The following is a 21,502-nucleotide window of genomic DNA, read 5'->3' on the forward strand; positions in this document are numbered from 1 at the left end:
TTGGGTTGTTGGATGCTTTTATTTATCACATGTAAAAACACTACTGTCTCTTTGCAGGTACCTCTTGCTGCACTGCAAATCACACAGCTCCAGACATTGAAAACCAGACAGGCAGAGAGAAGAACTGAAGTGTTTATGCCCAAAGTCACAATACCATGATCCCAGAGGGTGTTAGGTACACAACCCTCCCAGGGACAGTTCTACCAAAAGCAGTTGAGCATTACAAGTAACAGATCAGAGCTTGTAATAACACTAAGTGAAGGAAATGTCTAGGGGGAAAGAGGACCTGCAAACTGGTCTTTTTCCTTCAGCTGCCCTTATCTTTCTAGCACAGGTAACTGTGATCTAAGTAGAGGACTAGTGCTTTACACCAGAACAGGGGTTGACTGATCCACAGCTTAGTGGCCACAAGGGTTCCTGAAGTTCTTTCCAGCAAAACGGGCCTTGCTGCCAAGCTCCTCTTCAATTCTGATGGAAAGGGAAGAGAGTTCTCAATGTCAGCAGACAGTGTAGAACCCCTGTGCTAGCGCAGCTGCTGGTCCTGCACCACTTCAGCTACCTGGTACTTAAGATACTGCCACAGTCAGGAGTCAGTTCCCTTCAGACTTGACTTTCACACCTTAACTACAGCAGGCAGCACCACCCATCTCCTCTAACTTTACCCAAGTGTCTTAAACGCTTGCCCAAGGCCATGGCAGACACCAGGACAGTGTCTCAGAGATGTGTGACAAGATGCTTTGTAGGATGTTCCTCACCAGCGCAGCTGCTAGACAGTACCCATCCAACTCACCACCAAGCCTACCGCCAGCTCTGCAAGCACAGCACCAGCCCAAAAGCACACCTCTGCCAGCATCCATTACGCCCTTAGGCTGCAGAGTTTGAGAGGCAGACCAAGCTGTGCCCCAAATGCACTAGCAGAACATCCAATCTATATCAGACTTAACCTTCAAGCCTCTTCCCCACCCCAGTCTCACCTCAGCAGCTGGTTGTACTTGGCTAGACGCTCAGACCGGCAAGGGGCACCAGTTTTGATCTGAAAGGGAAAGCAGAGAGGTAATGAAGGAACTGTGGCCAAGGCCACACTAAAGTTATGGTGATTGTTACTCTAAACAGCAATCACAAGTTTTATTTCAGTGTCAGACTCCAAATATCTGTCTACTCAAACAGGCCAGGGCAATAAAGAGCAATAAAGACTGGTGATATGCCAAGAGCTTCAGTAGCAGAACTGCTGACACACTCACTGGAGGTGACTAAGATTTTAATTAGGGGTTCAAGATGAGTTTACACAAGAAAACAGGTTCCCTTCTCACACTCCCATTGGACACATCAGCTTCCTGTAGCCAGGAACAGCAATTATGCCTGTCTCGAGTCAGAGCAGAGCCCATCTACTGCGCAGCACAGCTTCATCACCACATATTACCTCACCAAACCAAAGGGCAAACTGCAGCAGCTGCAGACACCAACCTGACCAGTGCAGAGACCAACCACCAGATCAGCGATGAAGGTATCTTCTGTTTCTCCCGAGCGGTGACTCACCATCACCCCCCAGCCGTTGGACTGGGCAAGCTTGCAGCTGGAAGGGAAGCAGATGAAGCTCCACATCATTCCTACTGGCTTAGCAGCCTTTGCACCAGTGCTGCTGCCAAGTGGCAGGCATGTCTTGCTCTGGCAAGGCAGAACTGCCCTTTGGTCCAGGTTATGGTTAGGACTGGGAGAGTGCAGTGACAAAGAGCTGCTTTTGCACATACTTGAACCCAGTGAAGCTGTCTGATGTCCTTGCATGCATCCAGACCACAAAGGCACAGGTTCACTTGTCACTATCCTCTACTAGTGAAGTTATTCCCCGTTCACTGATGCCCAGGCAATCAGAGCTTGTTCCCCTAGCCCTGGGCTGTATGTGCATCTCCCTTGATTACTCCAGCCCCTGCCCTGGCATGACCAAGAAGGGAGAACTTACGCTTGCAGGGACTCTGTCACAGAGCCAATCTGGTTGACTTTAAGGAGGAGGCAGTTGCAGGATTTGTCCTCCACAGCCTTGGCAATACGCTTTGGATTGGTCACAGTCAGATCATCGCCAACCACCTGGATGCCAACACTGCCAGTGAACTTCTTCCAGGCAGCCCAGTCATCCTGGTCAAAGGGGTCTTCAATGGACACCACTGTAGAGGGATACAAAAGAGCTTTAAGATCATGTCACCCTGAAAGGTCTTGTTTGCAAGCAGTGCACTACAGCAGGAGCCACCTCAAAGAACATGCCCAACACTTCTAAAGTGCTTAGTCCTCTACAGGAGAGGCTGCAGCCTAACTCCTTTCTTCTGCAACCAAGCCCTAAGCACCACTGCTACCCTTCTTGTTGCACAGTGACTTACAGGGGTAGTTCTTGACAAAGCTCTTGTACAGGTCAGCCAGCTGATCAGGAGAAATGTATCTGCTGGGATCATCAGGGGATTTGAAGTCCAGGTCATATTTCCCATCACGGTAGAACTCAGAGGCAGCCACATCCATGCCAATGACGACTTTGTCAGTGTAGCCAGCCTTGGCAATAGCAGTCTTCAGCAGCTCCAGAGCTGAAACAAGCAAGGTATTGCTGAGTTCCCACCAAGCTCCTCATCTCAAAAGCTGTTCATTTACCAACAACAGCACATCCACTTTGCAAAGAATCTCTCTTAACCCCTACAGAAAGCCCAAAGGCCATGCAGGAAAGGTTCTTAAAACTCTCTCATTTCTGAACTGACTGGAACAAGAAATTACTTTAATACTACTTTTAGCTTGTAATACCTTTGAGACACCATTATGGGATCCATAATCTCTTCAGGCAGGACTGTGTGTCAGCCTAAAAAAGCTTAATACTGGATGATACTACATCCTCTTCCAGCTTTCAGCATGTGGGCCCAAGTAGTGACTGCACTTTAATCCCTTTTAGCTCCAGATCAGGTGCTGACCATGGAAGTGTTTCCAAACCCTGCCAGGCAAAATGATGCACAGCCTGCCCCTGCACAGGGCACTGCTCCTTGACCTACCTGCTCTCCACTTGCACAAAACAACCCAGGAAGAGGCTCCAGATACTGCCCACTACGCTGCCCTCTGTGGCAGCGTCCAAGCAAGGAAATGCAGTAGGGTCAAAACAAGCAAGAACCCCCTAGCCACCCTGACCCAAAGCCAAGCAGCTGGATCAGTCAGGCTAATTGCAGTAGGAAGCCTGGAGCAAAGGGGTTTTGGTCAGGTTGGTTGGTTTGTTGTTCTGATTGGTGGCATTCTGGGTTTAGTTCAAGATGTTAACAGAGCACAAACTGCAAAAGCAGCTGCTGTCAGCAACACAAATTCCTTGGACTGTAATGGTCATTCAAGGTCATCTTCACTGATGTCTGCTAGGGTACACAGCCAGCTGGAGCTGCAGAGAAATATGGGGTTAGAAGTACCCTGATTGACTGTGCTGCCTCAGTGTTGTGTCAGGCAATGCATTCAGAGGCCATCTACAGCAAAAAGAGTCTTTTTTCACTTGAAAGCTGTTGGCCAACTTGGAGCTTTAGTGTTCTACTGCTTTATGAGCAGCTCCATCTCTGTGAAGGAGGCAGAACAACAGCTCTTCTGCTAAAATTTTTGTAGGGACAGGTATTTCACCTGCCACAGGAAGCTGCCTGCCTCCCCCGCGGGTTTCTGAACACAACTGTTGGGCTGCAGAAGCTGTGAAAGCTTCAACTTCCCAGGCAAACTCCTCCACACTCCCACACATTAGCAGGCATAGTTCAAACTGTTTCCCTCCTTATCAGCAAAAAAACAACTCCTCTGAATGTTGACTGCTGACTTCTGGGAAGCCTGCAATGCACAGACACTGCCACACCACTTTACAACTGCAAGGAGGCAAGATTCCCTATGCTGCTACAGGAATGAAGCAGTATTGAGGCAGTAAGTCAAAACCATCCTGTTAAGCAACATAACCTGTCCAAGGGAATACTCTGTGGTCCTACACTGGACCACACCAGTCTTAAAGTTTGCCAGGATAAGAAACAGAGCAAAGCAGAAGCAACAAGTGCTACAGTCTACTGATCCTGCCTTCCATTCACACTGAACAGGTGGGGTCCTCATTCTCTGGCTCTCAGTTACACCTCCTCCCACACCAAGCTCATTCTTACCTTCTTTGTTCTCCAGGATATTTGGGGCAAAGCCACCTTCATCCCCCACGTTGGTTGCATCCTTGCCATACTTCTCCTTGATGACATTCTTCAGGTTGTGATAGACCTCTGCACCGATGCGCATGGCCTCCCTGAAGTTCTCAGCACCCACAGGGAGGATCATGAACTCCTGCATGGCCAGCTTATTGCCAGCGTGGGAGCCACCATTGATCACATTGAAAGCCTTGGAATAACCAGAAGGAAGAGTCAGAACGTTTAGGATCAACTGATCCCAGTATTTACATCAAGACTCTGTGATTCTCTAGCTTAACCCAAGACCACGAGGCATCATGAAGAACTTGCTCAGGTCAAGTCTTTAGCTACTCCTACCAAGAGACTTACAGGAACTGGGAGGATGACTTCTGGATTTCCAGCAAGGTCAGCAATGTGACGGTACAAGGGGACACCCTTCTCAGCAGCACCAGCTTTGCATACAGCCAGAGAGACACCCAGGATGGCATTGGCACCAAATTTGGCTGAAATAGGGAGAAATCGTTTACAGCAACATTACAGCTTCACCAGAGACACTCAGCAATACCAGCAGCATGGTCCTGGTTATGGGAGTGCACAGCACATGCCATGCACTGTCCATTGTCTCTGCTAAGGCAAGCCAGAATCCTGAGAACTAAGCTTTGCCCTTCCATGTCTCACTGCAACAGAAGCCCACTTACATTTGTTCTCAGTTCCATCCATTTCCAGCATCAGTTTGTCAATCTTCTCTTGCTCCACGACGTTGACATTCTGCAGAGAAAAGCACACAAAGGCCTGCTTGACACCAAACATGGCTCTGCAAACTCTCACCAACCCACTGCCTCATTATATAAGGGCAACTACCAGCAGCTGAAGGGACTAGTTCCTGTCATCCTGCCAGCAGATCAAGGCTGATGGGGCAACTGGATCCAGTAAAAGCTAGCTTTGCTCCTCACACTCAAAGCTGTAAACTGACCTCTTGATTTTGTGACGTTTACACTCCTATCTGCCCGGCAAAGCACAGGAGCAAGTCCCATTTTATGCCCCCCTGCCCCTTCAGTGCAAGCTCAAAGCAGCTTGTATCTAACTGCACACCACTGAAGCTCTCAGGTGCCTAGGTACTTCTGCAGACTATCACACCAGGCTTCTACAGAACATTTAATTGTTAGACACAATCATTAAGTAAAGCAATTGCTGTAGTCAGTTTGTTCACATGCACTCAAACACTCAGGCTATCACCCCACCCCCAAAAAACAGCTCCATTAACTCTCTAGAGATACAACCCACGAGTTAAGACACACAGCATTAGCTGATGTTAGCAGAAGACAGACTGCTCCTACCTTGCTAATCAGTGCAGGGGCAATTGTCTTATTGACGTGCTCAACAGCTTTTGAGACACCTGGAAGGAACAAGCAAATCAGACAGTGGTCAACCACACTGGTTATGCAGGCATTAGTAGGAGATCTCAGTAACACCAGAATCCCAAGAACACATATTACCTCATGCTACTCAACCTCAAATCCAACCTGAGCTTACAGCTAATTGTGAACACTTAGAGAGGTCATCTCAATTGAATGGAAGTGGCATGAAGTCAGCATCATGTAGGAATGCCTGCTGCAATGTCAGTTTGCAAGACCATGCACTGGAGAAATTCATCCAGGTGACAGGGCTGCACTGTAAGCACATCCATTACCTGTGTACACAATGCTGTCCCCAGGAACTGGTTAACATATTTAACAGCTCTGGATACACCTGACAGAAGCGAAACGGACAAGAGATAAAGACTCATAGCCAAAGCCAAAAGCCACTCAGGCAAGAAAGAGACAAGGACACAAACAGGTAAGCAGGCCTACATGTCAGGAAGTGCCTGATACCGAGCAGAGTTCAAGAGAGAGGAAACTGTATCAGCCAGCACAGCTGTGCCTGGTCTTTCCACCTAGGTTTCCATACTACTGCAAACACCACTGTGCACCCAAACCTCAAGGGACTGCACGGCAGCACTTGGAAGTCTTCAGCACAGGCTACTGCTATCTAATTCCCAGACTGGATAAGGCAAAGAAAAAGGTTTCCCCAGGAGCATGCAGCAGCTCAGGCATTTCACCATTTGCTGTTATTCTGTAACACTGCTGATGCATCACCTTAGCTCATGTTTGACACTTGGAGTGCTGACAGAGACTGTCTCTGCTCCTGGATAAAGGAACAGAAATTGATTGTCCGCTCCTGGCCTCAGACAGGGATATAAAGCAGACAGAAATAAAAGCGTGAGTACAGCACTATCCTTTCAGTCTGTGCAGACCCACCACTGTGCAAAGCAGCAGCTCCAGTATGAACATTCTGCTTCTCCCTGAGCAGAGGCCATCAGCCAGCTACCATTAAGGAACACTGCCACCCCTGTACTAAGATTTCCAAAGACCTAAGCTTCAGGACTGGCAAATGCTAATGAAGTGCACCCTGAACCACGTTAATTGTCTTTTAAATGCTCTAAGTCTGCAGATTTGTATTACTAAAGCCCTTTCAGCTATCTGCAACTCATCCCATTTAGCAATTATTTTTTCCTAACTACAGTTATTCCCCAGCTGACAAACCCCTTCAGCTCAGCCACTCCCTAGCTACGTGCCTGTAGGATCAGACTTAACAGGTCTAAGCACACACATTTAGCACTCATTTGCTCTCCTCGAGGAAATGCCCTGGTAAACAGCAGAAGCTCTCCAGCTCTCTGGGATGTTCACTCATCTAAGAGTTTATTCTGTGATAAGAGTATTAACAACCATGAATCTCCTCAGACAAGGCCCTCCAAGTCTAATTCAATAGTCACCCCCTTTAACTGCCCATTCTTAATCGTGACACAGTATTCCAGCTTCCTTTTACCTGACTGGCAGAGAAGTCTGAAGATAAGCAGTTCTCTTCCCACCCAAAACTGAGCTGATTGCCTGTATTTGGAAGGCATCACCAAAGCTTTTACAGCAGCAAGCTAAAGGTGTCCTGACTACCCAAGCTCTCAGAGCAGCTGTAAGCATTACTATGAGGTTTATTAGGTAATGACATCTTGTATACAGCTATTCCTTGTTCCCAGCCCAGTCTGCTGACTGCTGTGTTTAGTTACCTTTCAGAACATAAAATCAATCCTCAGATAGCTAAAGTATTACACCATACACACAAACTTAAGTATCCTGAATACCTATAATGACAGGTTAAAGAGGCTTTAGCTATTAGTCTGAAATGAGAGTTTCTTCCATGGTTACCACTGTCAAGCTGCACATTAGCTGGGGGCAGCAGTTGCAATAAGCTTCCAAGTTTAGGATTTAAATGGGATCTACAGTGCCAGAGCAGAGACATGTAACACTTCTGAGCAGATGCATCCAAAAGTTATTTGAAGATTTGGTCTAGGAAGAGATCTTCTGATGAGCTGCAGCATCAAACCTTTTGCAACAGGTCATTTGGATGCTCTTACAAGACACCACAGAGCACTCTCTATTCTGACAGGAGCCAACAGGCATGGCAACAGAACTGGTGTAACACAGGATGTTTGGATATACTGTGCTAGACACATCACCTAGCTGGCATGCCTGAGCTCCATGTAGCCACCAACAGAGCTACAGTGATGACCACCACATTGCTGGAGACAGAACTCCGGGGAAGCCAGCAGTCTGTGCCACACATACTGTGTGTGGTGAGCACTGCTACCATCTCACTGTCATTCCCTGCTGCTTTGGCTGAAGTGCCATGTCTTGTGCAGGACACGGACAGCAGTAAAGAAGCCCAGGTGTCCTCTGCTACCATCTGGCATATGCAGAAACACAGCCATTGTAACAGGTGAACCAAAATTCAGGGTTACCTTTGCCCAAGTAGCGTGTCTTGTCATTGTCACGAAGCTCCAGAGCTTCGTAGATTCCAGTTGAGGCACCGCTGGGAACAGCAGCTCTGAACAAACCTGTTTACAATGGAAAAAAATCAGCTGCCTTAGCACATCCATACCTGTCCTCCACCCATCTGCCCTCCCTGCCTACCACATACTTCCATCCTTGGAGCTGATGTCTAAGTCATGTCTGTTCACAGTGAGCCCAAGTGAGATGGCTGCTCCTTTACAGCATCATCAGTTCAGCAGCACCTCCCTCCTCCCGATGCACACCACGTTGCCTCACTCACCCTCTTCTGCTGTGCATTTCGAGTGTTTTATGTTAGGAAGTCATCCATTCTTCCAAATCTAGCTTTACTCACTGAATCTACTTTGGAGCTCAGCCTGGCCAGCTCTTAAATTCTTCTAAGATACAGCATAATAGGGACACTTAGGAGGCCTGCTTTGTTAAGACAAGTTTCAAGCTCTTCTGACCACAGCACAGCCACCCAGACAGCCCAATTCTTCCAGCCAAGGATGCTGAGCTTCAAGCAAATCAGCAGAGTCTGCTCTGCTTGTGGCTCAAGATGCCAGCTTTGGTTTCCAGCCTGGTCCCTTATCCCACTCCAGCAAAGAGCTTAGCAGGGGCAATCTCATTTAATGACTGCACTAAGCTTTTGAGGCAGAAAGATCAGCTATTTAGTGAGTGTATTAGAGCCATTGTGTTTGCTCATTCCAGCAAACCATGCTGCTGTGCATTTGCACAATGCCTTTGTCAGACCCTATCAGATGTGGGATGAAGAACTAACAAACCACAGGCAAGTCCCACAAGAAATTAAAAAAAAATATAAGCTGTTGTATGTGAAAACCCAATTAGACAAGTTTTTTAGTCTTGCCTGAGCAGTAACAGTTGGCCAAGGTTCTACTTTGCAGCAGAAGACTTTCATTAGACAAAGTGGCTGCTAGACAAACCAAGAATTAATCTTCAAGTAGAGTCACAGAGTTTAGGGAACTCTGCAAACTAAGACCATTAACAGTTGCTTCAGGACAGGAACTTGTTAACTCACTCTGAAAGTTCCATCCCAGGTAATGCCCAGGGCAAGGGGAGAAAAGATAATATAGACTACATGAAGCAACACTTCATAAAACCCTTCACTGTCCAGTGCACTATGCTGAACTCAGCAAATTCATTCCAGCAGAATGAGGTAGAAGCTTTTCCTGCATTGTCTACAGCGAGCTCAGCAACAGGTTGTATGTATGGAGGAAAGAGCAGGCACAGCTCCACTGCTACAGTAGGACTGCTTGTAAATTTCTGATTGCCTCTTGAGTTCTATTGTATAGAAGAACCAACTAAGCACCTACAGCTAAGGACTCACCTTTTTTGGTGTAAAGGTCTACCTCAACAGTGGGATTCCCACGAGAGTCAAAGATTTCACGAGCATGGATCTTAAGGATGGACATCTTTAAACACCTGCAAAGAAGAGTTTAGCATTAATCATAGAATGGTTTGGATCAGAAGGGATGTTCAAAGATCATCTAGTTCAACACCTCTGCCATGGACAATGACATTTTCTATTAGATAAGACTGCTCAAAGCCTTGCCCAACCAGACCTTCAACACATGGGACACCCATTACCTGTTTGGGCAACCTCTTCCAGTGTCCCACCACCTTCATCATGAAAGAAATCCTGATGTCCAAACTAATCTACCTTCTTTTCAGTTTTCACCTACTAGTCAGCACTCTTGAAACACAGCTCTGTGCAATCTACTTTTTAAAACACAAAAAGCAACACCATATCCCTCCTGAAGTTTGTAGCCACTGATCACAGCACTCCATCCTGTGATTCAGCCCACCAAGATTCAGTGACAGCAGCTAGATCCCAGCTTTCTAAGTGCACAGGGCCTTCCACCTCCTCCTGGTTGTGACCCATGCTGTGGGCATTGCTACAGGCATTTTAGGAGGGCTACTGACTGCCACCTTTCAAACCAGTCTGAATTCCTTTGGGACATCCCACAACCATTTCTCTGTTGGTTCATAAGATCAGCAGCCTCTGGCTCTCTCCCCTCCCACATGCTAAGTCAAATTTAAAGCTCTCCTTGTAAGTCTGCCCAGCTTGTTGGCAAAAATGCCCTTGGCCCACGTGGTCCAGTGAATCCTACAAACTCCTAAAAGACTCAGCTTCTCTTAGGTTGATCCTCACTGCCATACCATTAGACCTCACACTCAACAGTAGGAGCAGATGATTAATCTGTAAGGTTGACCAAGCTCAGCAGCTTCTCAGCAGTCACAAATGCAAGCTCCTAGTAGGCAGCTAACTCCTCTAGAGAACTGGATGGAAAGTGGTGGGTGGCTGATCAGCTTTGCATGTTTGCTTTTCCTGATCTCATCTATTACTCAGACTCTTCAGTCTTCAATCCTGGAGCATCTGTCTTATGCAGGAGCATTACAGAAGACTAGGGAAGGTTCTTCCACTCCAACTAGAGACAAGAATCTTCCACCTCAGGAGTTAACTTAATTTCAGGCCTTCCCTCCCCTTGCACAGCATTAAGGCGGGGCTCAAGCCTAGACAGTTCACAATGCCCAAGATTCTTCTCCTGCTCACATCTCTGGATACTGCCCTGCTTGTGGAGCATCTCTTACAACACAGCTACTCGTTCAAGGACTTCTCCCCATGGTTACACCTGCTGCTGACCTCCACTGCAGAAGTGCACCATTTTCTTTCAGCAGATCACAGCCTCCTTGTCATTCTCAGGAAAAAAGTTCCACTGATTAAGTGGTCAATCTCAAACACTGTCATCCTTCCAACAGTTCCAAATTGAGCTGGGGTGGCCGTGAGGTTGCCATGTAATCCTGCAGGTGACCAAAGCAGGCAGCATCCCCATTACAAATACAGCTTCCCCGGAGATCCATCACACTAACTGCTGATAATTACTGCTAGACACTTCTTGTCCCACACCCTGGTTGCTGGTGCACCCTAGAGCCTTCAGCAGCTTGAACCAGCCACAGCTGGCACCAAACTCTCACCTCTCATGAGACCCGCTGCCTGCTCCCTCTCCCACAAAGCCCAAGGGTGTCAAGGGTACACAAACTTCTTTAGACAGGTCTGTATGTTGAGAAGGCAGGAATCTTAACCCAGGTGGGAAGCGCCTAAACCAGAAGCCTCATTTCCAGAGAGATCTAAGGGATTGTGTCACCTCACCACTTAAAAGCAGCCAAGCAATCTTAACTCAGGAAATCTCTAAGCAGTTCGAATTCATCTTGATTTTAAAAGACTAAAGTGCAACAGTCCTCAGTATGCACAGCAGCTGTTCAGAGCCAAATGTAACCTGTCTTAAAATAGAAACAGCCACAGCTCTAATTAAGAACATAGGCACACCCTGTCTTGAGTATTTATTTACAGGAATAGCTTTTCCTCTTATAAGGAAGGATAAAAAGAAATCACCACTACTTAAATACTTACTTTTCCCCCCTCTTTCTCATGTGCCTAAATGCTTCATCTTAAGAACAATGCAGTGAGGAATGTCTTATGTAAGCTCAGCTACGTTTAAAAATCAAGTCATACAAATGCCTCTAAGGCATCGACTGGCACCAAACTCAGCTCATCTGGAGAGAAGCAGGCTCAGAAGCAGAACTATCTGGAAGCTGGCCTTTTGGCAAGCCAGCGTGGGTGGTAACCCTGTTTACAGACATGGTCACGAATCTCTCCAGTTACTGCAAGGAAAACAGGACCTTAGAAATACTGCTGCTCCTGGAGCGTGTGTGTGTGGAGGGGAGCTAATTTCATACACTCATTCTTACTCCACAGGCAGTTTTTTTGCCTCCTTGTGTTCAAAACATGGGCACCCATTTGGTTTGTCCCCTTGGCTCTGCAGTGTCTCAGCACGCTGTAAAGGCAGCTCAAAGATGTTAGACCCACACGCTGACAGATAACCAATCTAAGAAGTAAAACAACTCACTTCAAAATGGCCTTCACGCTGCCCCTAACTTTAATCAGTAAATATGCATGCTGGAAATAAATCTCTGCAACTCCCTCATTATCAGTCCCGTCCACACTAACCCTTATCTCCCTGCAGAGCAGAAGAATCCTCATTTATCTAGAAAGGGCTTTAGAAAACTTTGTTCTGCTGGCACCTGCTATGCTTCAGTTTCATTTTCAGAACCAGCTAGTTCAGAGGATGCCTCAGTGCAATGCCACTACTGTGGCACTTAAGGAATACACACTGCAAGAGCTTCCACTGAAAACACCTGCCAGGTCTGACATTACTCAAGCGTCCTTGACAAATGACCTTTCCATCGGTCCTTCCCTCTTCTTTAGAAGGGGGCACTTCACAGCACCACGCCATTCCAGGAATTCCTGACACTTTCTTTTTTTGCCTCACTTTGCATATCCCCCCACTTTTGTGCTCAGCAATGTTTTCCCTTTGAGCTCTTCCCAGAGTCAAAATCTGACGCTGCTTGGGTTATCACAAACCGAGTAACCTAACCTGCCTGCATCAACTCAGCCAACTCAGCCAGAAAGCAAGGGTCAGTCCACATACAAGTCAGGCTGTGGAAATGCTAACTGAATGCAAGAGGGCTCATATGCCAGCACCAGACCTTTGCACTCAAACGATGGAGCCAGCCAAACATGCAAATGCCAGAGAGATATTTAATGATTGCATTGCTTAAATCCTTTTCTGTACCGTAATCTGCTGGCAAGGTCACTGACTCCCTTCAAGGGAGGAATCACACACGGCAGCCCTCCTGGCCTTCCCAAGTGATCACCTACTTCAAGGTTAAGCTACAGCCCACTGCACCACTACCAGCTCTGAGTGATACCTTTAACAGCAACTAAGTCCAAGAAATCACCACTCCCACCCAAAAAAATCATTTCGAGGTTTTGTTAACAGCCAATTTTATCACCAAGAAACCTGTGCTTGGAGCTATTCTGCACACACATTCCTCTTAAGTCAGGACAAGGTTAAGACTGAGGACTGACAGCACCTGAATGGAGATTCTATGGCCACAGGAAGAACTATTCTTACTAGGGTCCTTCTACACAGTTATTAATGGAAGCCTTACATGAGGCTTAAAGGATCCTTCAAGAGTGCAAGTCTCTTACCATCACCACTCTGGGAAATGAAACTTACTGCTCTTAGACCTTTGACCCCACTGTATAAGATGCTAAAATATCAATACTATGTTCTACTGCTGAAGTACTCCTCAAAACTGAACGTGGACCAACAAGGGCACCTTCCAGCCCTCCTCCCCTGCATTCACACGGTATCATTGCATCTCGACGCACTGCAACACAATCCAGTGCATTTCCAGTAACGCCTGGCAGAGACTAAGTCACAGAGACGTTAAACTACTTTCTCTCTCGTTGTTAGGTAAGATGGAGGCCTGAAACGGCACTGTGGGTTTGGATGACGAATTTCACTGCTTCCTGCCAGCCTCAGAAAGTCATAACCCTACCCTGTGACTCAGCAGGCAACTAACGGGCAGGAGAAAGAGCAAGATCCTCGCCTGTAACCCCCTGCGAGGTAAGCTGGTTACGAGGCAATTTTAATTCCACACTTTAGCACCGAGGGATGCGCATCGAATTATCGTCAGGTGCTGCTCCCCCCAAGTTCTATCTTGAGATACCTACTACTTAATGAACCCCGCTGGGAGACTTAAGGCACGGGTTTGAGTGCCGACATCAAACATTAAATGTTTGAGATGCAAAGCTGAAGGACATCCACCACAGAGGGGAAGGTCCAAATCACGGCACGCAATCCGAGAACAACTGTTAATGATTAAGAGAGAGAGGTTAAGCCCTGTCTTGGAAAGAAGCCCTGACCCATCACCTTTCCCGGAAGGCTTTACCCCTCCGCCGCACACGCTGACGAGGATAAGGCCGGAGTAGGCCTCCCGCCACCCCGGCTGGGCTGCTGTGCAGCGGGAAGAGCTCACAGAGCTCACAAAGAGGCCTGGGCTCACAAAGAAGCCTGCACGGCCCCGGAGAACGCCCAGGCCCGCTCTTGCCGCTAGGCATGGCCGGCGCGCTCTCATCTCACGGGGGCAGTGGGAGCTCCTCAGAGGCCGGGAAGCGAGTGAGCGGGTAAACCGCGGCCCCTCTCGCCCCGCGCATGACTACGGGGAAGGAGCGGCTGCGGCCACGCCACGGCCACGGGGCTCAAAGGCCTCGCCGCTGCCGCCACACTCACCTAGAGCCCCACCGCAGCACGGCCCGACTCAGCGCTCCCCTCTGACTGAGGCCGGCCGGCGGCGCGGACGCCAGGCTATAGCCCACCCCATGCAGATGAGCCGCCCTCGTCCCGCTCCCCATTGGTCGGCTCAGACCCTCTCCGGTTTTCCATTGGCCAGCCCGGCCCCGAGCCGCCCTCGCATTGGCTACCGCCTCCTCGCGCCAGAGGCGGGCTCGCGTGCGTGCGCTACGTGCCGAGGCGGCCCGCGCGGCTCAGCCTCGTGGAAAATCCCCGTGCGGGAGGGGCGGGGCCGGGCCGGAGGCTCCTCCTCCCGCGCTGGCACCGCCCAGGCGCAGGGAGGGGATGGGGAAGAGGGCGGAGGGTGAGGGGCGGCCGGGAGGGTCCTCTGCTGCCTTGCCCGCGGGGGAAACGCTTCCTCTGTGCGTCGTGGCTGCGTGCACAGGCACTGGAAAAGTGATGGTCCCCAGTGCTTGGCCCTTAGTGAGGTCACACTTCGGATAGCTTGGACGTGCGAGAAGATTTCATCCCAGAAAGGGGTGCAAAGCCCTGGTCCAGGCTGCCCAGGGCAGGGGTGGAGTCCCCGTCCCTGGAGGAGTTTAAATGCCAGGCAGATGTGGTGCTGAGGGATGTGGCTTAGTGCTGGGTTAAAGATTGGACTTTATGATCTTAAAGGTCTCTTCCAACCAAAACAATTCTATGATTCTCATACAGACTTTGCATGTTCCTGTACGAACATGGATACTCGTGGGGAGGGAGAGGAGGAATTTACCACTGTGCTTGTCACTAAGGCTGGAAGCTGAGCCAAGACTCCTCAAGAGGGTGGTTCAGCCTTGTGGCTGGAATCGCGTTGCTGCCTGCTGGGCAGTGAGGCACAGCCACGTGTTCACAGAGTCACTGCATCCATCCGGTGTGAAGAGACCTCTAAGAGCATCAAGTCCAACTGTCCATAGGGCAGATGCAGAAACTATGACTAACACCAGCAAGAAGGCTGACAAGAGGAGAGGGTGGTTCATTAGTTCCAGGAGAAGGTTAATGACCAGTATCATATATTCTAACCTGATTTTTGAGGGGAAAACCCATTACTCTTCCTGGTGTGGAGAAGGAGCACTCGTGCAGTTGGTTATGATACCTCAGATACCAGTGTGCCAATAGGAACAAAAACTTTACCAAGGGTTTTGCCTGGATCTGCCCCAAAACACATACTAGGAAGCTATGTTGTGACCAAAACAGCAATGGAGCAGAAGAGAGCTCAACACCAGGCCACAGAATTAGAGACTTTGCCAAAATGGAGTGACTCGTGCTCCTGAAAAGCTCCAGTCCCTCCCTGGATGTTGAAAAAACCCTCCAGTTGGTCACTGATAATTCAGCCTTCTGCATTAGAAGCACAAACCATGCAGCACTGAATGAGCTGGGTGCTCTGTGACCAGCAGAGCCCCCAGCCCTGGAAAGTAGCACTCAGCTTTCTGTGTGCTCAGTGGCAACCACATGCCATGGTGTTTAATGAGAACATGACCACTCAGGCGACTGGTTCTCATTTCTGGCACCGTGGGGGGAGGATCCTTTTCCTTCCAGGATTTAATTATCCAATTTCCTCCCTGTAGCTGCTCCCAGCAACCAGCTTGGCAAGGCCCAATTCTATCTCCTCATCTGTGCTGGAGTGTTGGGCCCTGGGGGTGTGTGGTGCTGGCTGAGGGCATGGCTCCTTACCCCTCAGCCCGGGCTGTAGGCTCTCCCTGGTGGCCTGGCTGCCAGGGAATGTGCTGCCCTCGGTAAGTTGCAGCTGTAACACGAGGTCTTTGTGTGTTTTTCAATGGAGAATAGCTGTGCCCATGCTTTCCTCAGGCCTGTTTTTCTTCCAGGGTTTTTTTAGCTGAGGAGTGGTCACACATTGCACTGCAGAAGGGAGTCTGCAGTGAGGGGAAATCCCATTGCTGGGTCAAAACACTTGAACAAGGCCACAGGTTCTTCTGGGAAAGGCACCATGTTGTCCCTTCTCTCACCTTCTCATGGCCTTAGTGTGCACTGCTGGACAAGATTGCTGCACCAGCCCCAGCTGTGAGTGTGAAGCCGCAAGCAGGGACTGCTGCTTTGCCTTGCTGGAGCTCGGAGCCATGCACACTCCCCTGGGCCCCTGTTTCACCTGACACTACACTGCCTGTGTTCAGACTGATGGAGGCCTGGCTCAGCAGGATTTCAAGCACATAGCTTCAAACCTGAGAAATTCCCCAGGGCTGGAGTCGGAGTGGAAGGGCTGCAGGGGTTTGGCAGTGCCCAGTTCACCCTGACTGCACCCGAAAAGCCACTTTGCTGCTTGCAAGGTTGGTTAGTTTGTTCTGGCTCCAGAACTGCCTCACCCTTCCAGCCTGTGACTGATCATGTCTTCTGGGCACATTTTTCTTTCCTTCCTGAGAACATGCCCTTGAGACAAGCTTTAAGTCTAATAAAAAGTGAAGGCAATCTGTTGGGCTGACCTCCTTCCCTCGGCACGCCATGCTGACACAGTACCCCACAGGGCCCCCCTGCATAACTCCCAGCAAAAAGACACTGCTTGAAGCCTGAGCTGCTTTGTGACAGTGCAGGATGGCCACATGCCTGCAGCAGCACAACCTGCTGGCTTTTTGTGCTTTTTGGTGCCTTTCTGGGGTAGAGATTGATGTGGGCTGCACAGCCATGAATCAGGCTGAAACGCTGTTGGGCTGCAGGCAGCTGGTGTAAAGCAATAGTGGCCAAGAAAAGTCCTTGGAGTTAAACTGCCACTTCATAGGCAGATGATTCTTTGCAGTGCCAACCTCCCCAAAGCTGCATGTTCTACCCCCTACAGCTGTGTCCTTGGCAATAGCTCCTGACTTCTCCTGGAGCCATCTCTTTCCCAGTGCAAAAGCACAAGAGGCACTGCAGAAACATGCTCCTGGAAATCATGAAACCAGATTTTCCTGCTGGATTAGAGACACTCCATCATCTTTGCACTTTGTCAAAGTCCCTTGGTTGTTAGGCACAGAGAATGGTGCAGAGGTGCTGAATTTTATAGTGAGCTACAGAAGATGGAGAAGAGAGCCTTAGGCTGAGGGAAATTCAATCAGCTGAGCAAAAGACAGATGGTGTAGTATTCCAGGGTGCTCTTTGGAAATAGCAGATATGAAAGGTCAGAATTAGCTTGGTGCTGGGCAGAAGGGCAAAGCAAAGCCTCTGGCCTGGGAAGCTGAGCACTGAGCCTGCTGTGCCTCCATGTTCACATTCAAGCAGACCAAAGCTGCGCAAGAGACTGGCTGTGGAAGAGCAGCCTAAACTCTTCACTTATTCCTTGCCTAGGCCAAGGGAGGTATGGGCTGGATATTAGGAGGAGGTTCTTCACAGAGAGAGTGATTGGCATTGGAATGGGCTGCCCAGAGACATGGTGGAGTCACTGTCCCTGGAGGTGCTGAAGCCAAGCCTGGCTGGGGCACTTAGTCTGGTTGATTGGCCAGGGCTGGGTGCTAGGTTGGACTGGATGAGCTTGGAGGTCTCTTCCAACCTGCTTAATTCTATGATTCCCTTGTGAGCACAAAACCAGCTCAAAAGGAGCAGGTCTCCTCTGCTGGAGTCTGGGCAACGAGCTGTGGGCTGAGAACCTGTGTCCCCCTCTACTCACACAGTGCCATCCCTGGCAGGACTCGCTCCTGGTTCTGGCCACAGATGCCATGCCAAGAGCCATGTCCACTCCACTGAACTGTGTGTCCACGAGAGAGGGAGCAGCTGAAGACACTGCTGCTGCAGTAGCTGGAGGCAGCATTGATCAGGCATCCATGCTCAGAAGCCTGGCACTGTTCGGGTGTTGGTATAACTTTTCCCACATCAGCAGATTTGGAATTGCACTCTGCTGCAGATAGCACAATAAAAGGCAGAGCCCATGTTAAAAATGCCACTGCTCAGTCATGTATCCTGCCTGATTTTTCTGAGTCTCTCCCTTTAAAGAAGCTGAGTATCCCTAAGGCCATGAGCTGTCGAGCTGGCAAGGGGTTCTGTGGGGAGTTTCAGGCAACAAAGGCAGTGTAGTCAGACACCCAGTTTGGCAGCCCAGGTGTCACACTGACATGTTGGTGGGACATGCTGATGGAGCAGATGGAGAAAAGCCACTGACACAGGTCAGGCTTACAGGCATCCACCACCCAGCAGTGGGAAGCAAGTAGTGATCAAAATTTTCCTGCACTGCGAGGCATGATCATTCCTGGTGCTTTTCAGGCCATGCTAAGATAAGTGTAGTAGAGGTAAAGTGTTTGGCTGCTTGCAACATAGAATTGGCAGGGGTGAAAGGGACCTCAAGGATCATCTGGTTCCAATGGCCCTGCCATGGGCAGGGACACCTCACACTAGATCAGCTTGCTCAGAGCCTCTCCAGCTTGGCCTTAAAGACCTCCAGGCATGTGGCTTCCACCACCAGCCTGGGCAACCTGTTCCTGTGTCTCACCAGTGCTCATGGGCACAGAAACTGACTGGGCCAGCCTTCTTCTTCCCTGGTTAAAGTGGCTGGGCAGGGGAGCTCAGAGCTTTGCAGTGTGAAATCACCAGTTCAGATAGCAGAGGATGCCAAGGCAGGGAGCAGAACCACCACAGATCAGGACTTGTTTGCCATTGCATTAATATGCTTCATAAGATTATGCAGTGCAGGATGCATTCCAGGGTGTGAAGCCTTGAAAGTGCTTCCTGAACACTCAGGGAATTGTCTTTCTGCTCAGTGTCTCACAAACACTTGAGGAACTTGTGTCTGGGGCACTCTGTATGCACCACCCTCAGCTGCTCCATCCTGACAGCTCTGCAAGTGCCAACCTGCTTAGGTCTTGCTAAGTTTCTTTGTGAAGAGCAGTCCTGCAGCTGGGTGGCCTTATGAGCGAGGCTTTCTGACTGCCTTACTACGTCACCACAGTTGAGGGGAGATCTCTGGAGGAGAGCTGTTGGATGCAGAAGTCAGCACTCCGATTCCTTCCCTTCCTTGACTCTGCAGATCCTGGTATTTGTAAGGAGCATTCACTGGAAAGGTAATGGCAGGGTCTGACTAATGCTGGTTTTGTTGAATGACTGTAAGATGTTTTCTTCCAGGCATTCAAAACCTCCTCTGACTTACCTTCTCTTGCTTCTCATCCCCCTTTTCTCTCACTCTGCCGTTAAGCAGCACAGGTTTTAGGCACACGATTAACTAAATGGCTTGAGATGACAGACCTGATGTCTTTGTAATGCTTGTAGCTTCCACTGCTTCTCTCAGTTCTCCTGTCTCCTTCCAGGATGTTAAAGAGGGACTGGGTTGTGTCCTGGAAATGGTTTAAAAGCCACCAGTTTCTGCATTTAATAGCTGCTCTGAAGGTAACTTCAGTACAGTGACTGGGGCAAGGGAAGAACATGGACTGAAGAAGATCTTTTCAGGTCCTTCTACTGAAAACTTGTAATTACAGCACAAAACTAAGAGCTGTCTCTGAGAATCTGCTGTCAGAGTGACAAACCCTGTGTGGCTGCAGGAGCCTCAGCCTGGCATTTCACCTGGCTGTGATTTTGTCCAATTCCAGCTGCCTTTGATAGGTTTGGGATTTGAATTAGTTGTGGAGATGACTTGCCCCAGTTTGCAAGCCAGCAGGGACAGGGCAGGGAGCTTACAGCCCTCGAGGTCTGCCTGTCTAAGAAATGGGTGCTCAGGGCTTGTTCAGCAGTAAAGGGAGGTTGGTGGGTGCTGAGGGTGCAGGTGGCATCAGGCTGGCCATTTTTTAGAGGTGATACTATGAACACTTTGGACTTATTTTCAGTGGCACATTCCTCCACAACAGTCATAGCAACAACAACAACAAACCAAATAAGATGTCTGGAACAGAGGAAAAACAGATACTACTTTTAACTACTGCAAACACTAACCTACACAGAAAACTACTCCATCCATTTTCCAGTGATGCTGAAGGCTTATCTGGAAGCGACCCAAGTCACAAATCAGAGTGCTAACACCAAAGAGCAAATTTCCCAGCAACTAATGATCTGATGTGGTGATTTAGGGTGAGACTGAAAAGCTTTCAAACCAGCTGGGTATTAATTGCCAGGAATTGTGCATCCAAAGGCCATAGCTGTTCATTCAGACCATGGCAAAACCATTAAGCAATCCCCTTTGTAGGGGCCAGCTTGCAAGTCGGGCACTGCCGCTTACAGGGTGTTGAGGCTCCTTCCTGAGCGAGTCTTCCCCTCTCACTTTGAGATATATTCTCCTATAAAGAGGAAGGCAATCTAGGATTTGGTTAGCCATTAGTAAGTTATATTTAGGGAAGGGAAACCTGAAAGAAACACCCCACCAATGTGAGTAAATCAATAACAACTCATTTGCTTTCCTCGTGCGTGCAGAACACTTATGTAAAGCACAGGACTTATCAAGCAGGATTCTCTTGCCACAGAACAGGTACAGCACAGACACAGCATTTAAATTTCCTTCATGCTGTTGTCTTGCCTTGAAAATAGACTCAATTCTCACGGGAATCACTTCTAGCCCTTCTTGCCTTCCCCTGCCTTGCACAGGCAGAGTGCAGTGCTGATAAGCTACTAGGAGAGGAGGGGCTGTGGGCACTTGGCTGTTGCTGAATGTCCCTGCGTGGACCTTGCCCGCAGCAAAAAAGAAACAAAACATTGGGCACAGACAGCTTGGGGAAAGCAGGGACTGATTTCCTGAGCTCTGAAATTGGATGTGTCTGTCCAGAGTTTGTACCTCTCATAGAGACTCTTTTATAATCAAAAAGGAAGAGGCATGTCTGGAGTGACCTCAAAAGACACCCAAATGAAACACAGCATCTGTATCAAAGCTGTTTCTCTGAACGGGTCAGAAAGGAAGCTTAAGGGTGGCAAAGTCATACCTAGTTACATAACTTGTATGTGTCCTCCTGGATCTTACCCTCCGTGGGATGTGGAGTATCTGCACCTATCACTCTCACTGAAAACTCTCAGAGGCTGTGAGCAAACACTGCCTGCCCCACACACTCAGCTCCCTCAGCACATAGCTCAAACACAGGCTAAGAGTAGAGCAAGCTCTGAAATTCAGCAGGTGCACCAAACACTACAACCAAACCTCTGTCAGAGGCTTCATACTCACAAAGCAGCTCCTCCAAAGCAGCTCTGGCCCTGTTCTCTCTCACTCTAAGGGAAAACCAGCACAGCCCTTCCTTCAGGTGTGGCCTCTTTAACACATGCTGAATGAATTGCACCTTTTTGACTGTTCCCTTCTCTCCCAGCAGCTGCTCTCTGCAGTGGGGGGTGAATGTCCTGCACTCTGATCCCAGGACAGGCTCTACACCTCCCTGCAGAGCTGCTTGTCACGCCTGTGGCTTGTGCATTCCCT

General features: G+C 49.0%; 2 protein-coding genes across 2 annotated transcripts in view; one reads left to right on the forward strand and one right to left on the reverse strand.

Moving 5' to 3' along the window:
- Positions 1-14,269, reverse strand: ENO1 (enolase 1). The gene is made up of 12 exons (XM_064171848.1): positions 14,167-14,269; positions 9,354-9,448; positions 7,978-8,073; positions 5,483-5,541; positions 4,844-4,913; positions 4,515-4,648; positions 4,134-4,356; positions 2,370-2,567; positions 1,958-2,159; positions 1,465-1,573; positions 975-1,033; positions 1-468 (listed from the first exon to the last, which is right to left on the reverse strand). The coding sequence occupies exons 2-12, from the start codon at positions 9,436-9,438 to the stop codon at positions 399-401; spliced, it is 1,305 nt and encodes a 434-aa protein (XP_064027918.1). The 5' UTR covers positions 9,439-9,448; positions 14,167-14,269; the 3' UTR covers positions 1-398.
- Positions 13,549-21,502, forward strand: part of CA6 (carbonic anhydrase 6) — a 23,771-nt gene continuing 15,817 nt past the window's right edge. Inside the window, exons 1-4 of the mRNA XM_064171764.1 lie at positions 13,549-13,565; positions 13,991-14,530; positions 15,884-15,938; positions 17,479-17,488. Coding sequence (XP_064027834.1) covers positions 13,549-13,565; positions 13,991-14,530; positions 15,884-15,938; positions 17,479-17,488 — 622 coding nt within the window. The remainder of the gene's footprint in view (positions 13,566-13,990; positions 14,531-15,883; positions 15,939-17,478; positions 17,489-21,502) is intronic.

The sequence above is a fragment of the Pogoniulus pusillus genome, chromosome 36, assembly GCF_015220805.1.
Source record: "Pogoniulus pusillus isolate bPogPus1 chromosome 36, bPogPus1.pri, whole genome shotgun sequence".
In the NCBI taxonomy this organism is placed as follows: Eukaryota; Metazoa; Chordata; class Aves; order Piciformes; family Lybiidae; genus Pogoniulus; species Pogoniulus pusillus.